Source organism: Acanthisitta chloris, unplaced genomic scaffold (genome assembly GCF_000695815.1).
Source record: "Acanthisitta chloris isolate BGI_N310 unplaced genomic scaffold, ASM69581v1 scaffold30287, whole genome shotgun sequence".
Classification (NCBI taxonomy): Eukaryota; Metazoa; Chordata; class Aves; order Passeriformes; family Acanthisittidae; genus Acanthisitta; species Acanthisitta chloris.
The window spans coordinates 15,541-20,372 of NW_008682599.1; the positions used below are offsets into that span (position 1 = coordinate 15,541).

Sequence of the window (4,832 nt, forward strand, 5' to 3'; positions counted from 1 at the left end):
CCTGTCAGGGAGTTGGAGAGGGTGCTAAGGTCTCCCCTGAGCCTCCTCTTCTCCAGGCTGAACACCCCCAGCTCCCTCAGCCTCTCCTCATAAGATGATTTAATGAAAGGCTGATCTGGTGGTTGTTTCATGGGAAGTACAAAAACTTGTCTTTCTTCTCAAAGTATGACTATGACAGGTCTTTAAACATGTCTGAGATAACTTTAGACAAGATAAAAGGTCGAGAAGAGCTAACAATTCAGAGCCAATTTTACATCCTGAGTGTAAACCGCTCTGTGTACATGATAGAGTGGAAGTGTTCAATACTCACAGCATAGATGTCCTGAGGTGCTGATGTGTTTGTGCCATTGGAGCGATGACATTTAAAAGTGAAATTATCTTTTGCACTGGAGGGGAATAAAATAAGTAGATTTTAAAAAACAAAAAGGTCTTTTTGCTTTCATCATTGTGAACTGAGAAATAAAGAAAAGTTGTATGCACTGGTACTTACGGATTTGGGGGGTTGATATAATGAATAGCTACTCTTCCCTCAATACTTCCAAGGGCAAATCCAGTAGGTTTGTTCACTTTGTCTTTAAAAATAGCAACACAGCGATGCTACATTTGAGAAAGACACAAAGGACTTTAGACAGAGATTTCTTTTCCACAGGGGCATAAAATATCACAGACATCAACACAAGGTAAAGTAAAAGCCACAAACAAGGTCAAGAGATAAATTCTGTTGAGAATTTGGGCCAGAGTATTTAAATTTCTAAATCCTTATGAAGATCAGCAGTAGATCAATGGCAAATCAGGTCACGTGCCAACAGATCAAAGCAGGTCATGTGCCACACTAAGGTAACTTGGTTTTGAAACACTGCTCATTTTCACCAGAAAATGTCAAATCCAGAACATCAATTATCTGTGTAAGTGCACCCACAGCAAATATGATCACTTACTTGGTGTTTAAGAGGAGATTCTATTCTTCTAAACTCAGAAGGATGGTTCTCTAGCTGATAAACTATCAACCCCCTTTCTGCAGTGGCCACAGCAGCCATAGGATGAACCTGGATAAGGTTGGAAAAAAGGTTGGAAGAGACACTTGTGTTAATATAGCATGGCAGGACTTTGCAGAAATGCACGAGGAATTGGAGAGAAATGGGAAGAAGAGAAAGAACAAAGTTCATTTGTAGACATATCTTCAAACAAAACAGATCAATTTTTCTCTGCCACTGAGGAATAAAACATATCAAAAATCTTCTCATTATTAGGTGACTCTGCCAATGTGAACTGCCACAGAGATACACAAACTTGTCCAGAACTAAGGGGAGGTGAGTCCTAGTGCTGGTTTGGTTTTGTGATGTTAGAAGGACACTAAGTGTGTTTTGTATGATGAAAACCCTTATTTTCCAGAGCCTGATCAGATTATGTTCTCCTACTAAATGTGACTGGATTATGTTCTTCTACTAAAATCACAGAGATCAAATACTAACAGTACTCAGAGCTGCCCCACAGAAGCCCCAGATACAGCCAGTTTATTCCTGCTCCCAGTTATCCAGCAGTTCACTGCATGTCATAGCTTACCACATCTGCACAGTAACATCTTTCAGGGAGCTGCAGGGTCATCATAGGTGTTGGTGAACGAGTATCCCAGAACTGATGGAAACAGACAAATTAACAGACTTACACTTGGAGCTGAGTATATGTTTAAATGCAGTAAAGAGAATACAGTTAGTCCCAAATTGTTTCACTCTTGCCCATAGCCTGATTAGTACAACTCTGTGAAGTGAGGCTAATCCATTAGTTATTAGCACTTAAAACAGCTTCACTTCACATAAAAACCTTCACACACACATTACTAGCTACTTGTTCAGGTCAAAATCATACCTTCAGGGTTTTATCCCAGCTGCCTGTCATCACACAGCTGTAATTTGGTGCTTTAATCCAATGGATAGTCTTCACAGGAGCATCATGCTGCAGGAAAAAGGACAAACACACATACAGTTAGTAAGGCAAGAGCGCACATTTCTTGCTTATGCTTATTTACACTTTTTATCCTTTCAAGAAAAATGATTCCTGATCTCAGTCACAGCATTTAGGATAAAGGTTGGTCAGGACCTTATTGTCCTTAGTGCTGTAAAACCTTCCAGTAAATAAAAAAGTTCCTGACACAATGAACTGCAACCAAGGAAGAGGATCACAGGAGAAACACAAATTAGGAACAGCAGGACACTGTATTTAATGATGAAGGACATTATCCATCATGCTAAAAACCAGCAGTGTGTAATAAACAACACAGTATATTAAACAAATAAAACTCCCTAGTTTCTTGCAACAGCTACAGAAAAAAGGCCAACGTTAATTACACCAATGAGGTGTTAAGATCAAGGCTGAGAATCTGAATTTTTTCATCTCAAATAAGACACAATCATTAGAACTAACTCTCTTCTTAAATTACATAACTGGTAACTCATCTTAGTCACCATAACTACATATTCTACAGACATTAACTTCCAAATTGAGAATGCAAATGACAATCCCTGTTCGTGCTGCAGCAGAGATCTGGTATTTGTGAAAGTGAATCCAATGATTTCTTCTTTCTTCCCCTCATTTAATGCAGCAGAGTGACTTAGTGAGGTCCCTGCAGCAATGGGAAGAGCTCTCAAGTAAAACAGGAAACATGCACAGGTTACTCAAATCACTCTGATCACCTATCACTGTCTCAAAAATATAAAAATGCCAAGAAATTTAGCTTTTAATAAAAATAGAGAAGGGAAAACCCACCTAATAGTGTGAGGCTTACTTACTTGTGCAATCTGGATTGCCTGGTTACTGTTGAGATCCCACATTTTGGCAGTTTTATCACAGGAAGCAGTAAATACTTTACTCCCATCCTACAAAACAAGGCCAAGAGATTAACTGGGTCTATCATGAAGTGTCTATTAGAAAATTGTCGAGTCTCATTGTCTTCCAGTAACATCAATGTAGCATGTACAGGGATTGTAAGGCAAAGAAGAAACATAAAAATGGGAATTTATTCATGACTGTGTGCCATAAAAGAGCAAACTGTGCTATTACTTAGCCTTAAATATACTCTTAACCTTTAAACTCACTTTTAACATAATTACAGCAAAATAAACCTAAGCAATAACCATGGGCTGCACCTACACGTGGCACTCATCTGCTTGGAAACCACAGGCCAATTTATTTAGAGTTTTGGTAAAAGTTGTGTACTTATTTTTGAAGAGGGACATACATCACTCCAGCAGCCATCCAGCACAGGCCCTGTGTGCATCTGCTGAGCCTTTGGAATGGTCTGTCCATTATCCTGAACTTCCCAGCAGCGAACCTGGAACAGGAGAAGTGTCTACAGATGTAACATATTCACATGAACTTAAAAGACCTGTCTGGAATATCCCCAGACTTAGCTTATCCAATGAAAAGTACAACAATTCAGAAGCAGTGAAACCTTATTTTATCTGATTATGTTCCTTTTAGCTGTACAGCCACAGCTTCAACTCCACCTCACCATGCTCTCCTGCAGAGCCCTTAACCCTCAGCTAGGCAGAGCCTGCTCACTGCACAGTCAGAAAAACATGCCCACATTCATCTTATCTCCCTGTTTTTGCCAGCTGGGATCTCACCCTTCAACCCAAACAAGCTTCAATAACATCACATGATAACTTTATCAGTATTTTTATCTTTCTGAGACGACACTGTCACACTGGACGATTTACCAGCTATGTTAAACTTACTGCCTCAGTCCCAGACAGGAACATTGCAGTTCTTCAACAGCTTAGGCTTTCAAGTGCCCTGGCACAAGTTTTTAGGATCCCATTTTGCTGTTTAGGCAGCAATCCTCCCATTTTATTCATCTGCATGTCTGACTATGGGTACTCACATCATTGGCCCATGATCCTGCAATGAGGAAATTGCCTGGCAGTGTTGGTGGACTAAATGCTAAACAAGATATGCTGTCATCAGGTGGAGATGTTACTTCAATATCCTACAAAGCACAGGAGACAGAATAAAATTTGTAATTGTGAGCTGAGACTTTGTTACTTCAATAAAGCAAATCAGTAGGTGCTGCTGTGACACACCAACACACAGAGCAGCACAGTGGTGCCAGGGGGCTGAGGCACATACCTTCATGGGGTTGTGGTTATCTGCTGTTGTGCTGCCAAACATGCTGGTACCCCCAGCACCAAACCCCGACGTCGAGCCAAACAGACTCATCCTTGCCCTGCAAACGAGGAAAAAACCTAGTGAGCTCTGCAAGGCCCTGAAGCATGTCTAAAGTGTCTCAGTGCAGCCACTATGCCAGCACAGCCCTCACCCTGCTGGGAGGCACCCAGGGATATACAGAGAGGGATGGGATGGGATGGGATGGGATGGGAAGTAAAAAAGGGAGGAAGGAAGAGGTGGAAGAAAGGAAGAGGTGGAAGAAAGGAAGAGGTGGAAGAAAGGAAGAGGTGGAAGAAAGGAAGAGGTGGAAGAAAGGAAGAGGTGGAAGAAAGGAAGAGGTGGAAGAAAGGAAGAGGTGGAAGAAAGGAAGAGGTGGAAGAAAGGAAGAGGTGGAAGAAAGGAAGAGGTGGAAGAAAGGAAGAGGTGGAAGAAAGGAAGAGGTGGAAGAAAGGAAGAGGTGGAAGAAAGGAAGAGGTGGAAGAAAGGAAGAGGTGGAAGAAAGGAAGAGGTGGAAGAAAGGAAGAGGTGGAAGAAAGGAAGAAAGAAAAGTAACGGGAGGAAAAGAAGAGGTGGAAGGAAAAGAAGAAGTGGAAGGAAAGGAAGAGGTGGAAGGAAAGGGATGAAGGAAGGGGAAGAAGGGTTGGAAGAGACCCTTCTCACCGCACCTA

At 41.5% G+C, this 4,832-nt stretch overlaps 1 protein-coding gene across 1 annotated transcript in view; it reads right to left on the reverse strand.

The window, feature by feature from the left end:
• Positions 1-4,258, reverse strand: part of RAE1 (ribonucleic acid export 1) — a 6,401-nt gene extending 2,143 nt beyond the window's left edge. Inside the window, exons 1-9 of the mRNA XM_009078593.1 lie at positions 4,126-4,258; positions 3,881-3,985; positions 3,236-3,328; positions 2,787-2,873; positions 1,867-1,953; positions 1,564-1,635; positions 939-1,046; positions 491-597; positions 311-386 (exon numbers count right to left, since the gene is read on the reverse strand). Coding sequence (XP_009076841.1) covers positions 311-386; positions 491-597; positions 939-1,046; positions 1,564-1,635; positions 1,867-1,953; positions 2,787-2,873; positions 3,236-3,328; positions 3,881-3,985; positions 4,126-4,215 — 825 coding nt within the window. The 5' untranslated portion in view covers positions 4,216-4,258. The remainder of the gene's footprint in view (positions 1-310; positions 387-490; positions 598-938; positions 1,047-1,563; positions 1,636-1,866; positions 1,954-2,786; positions 2,874-3,235; positions 3,329-3,880; positions 3,986-4,125) is intronic.
• Between the last annotated feature and the right edge of the window lie 574 nt (positions 4,259-4,832).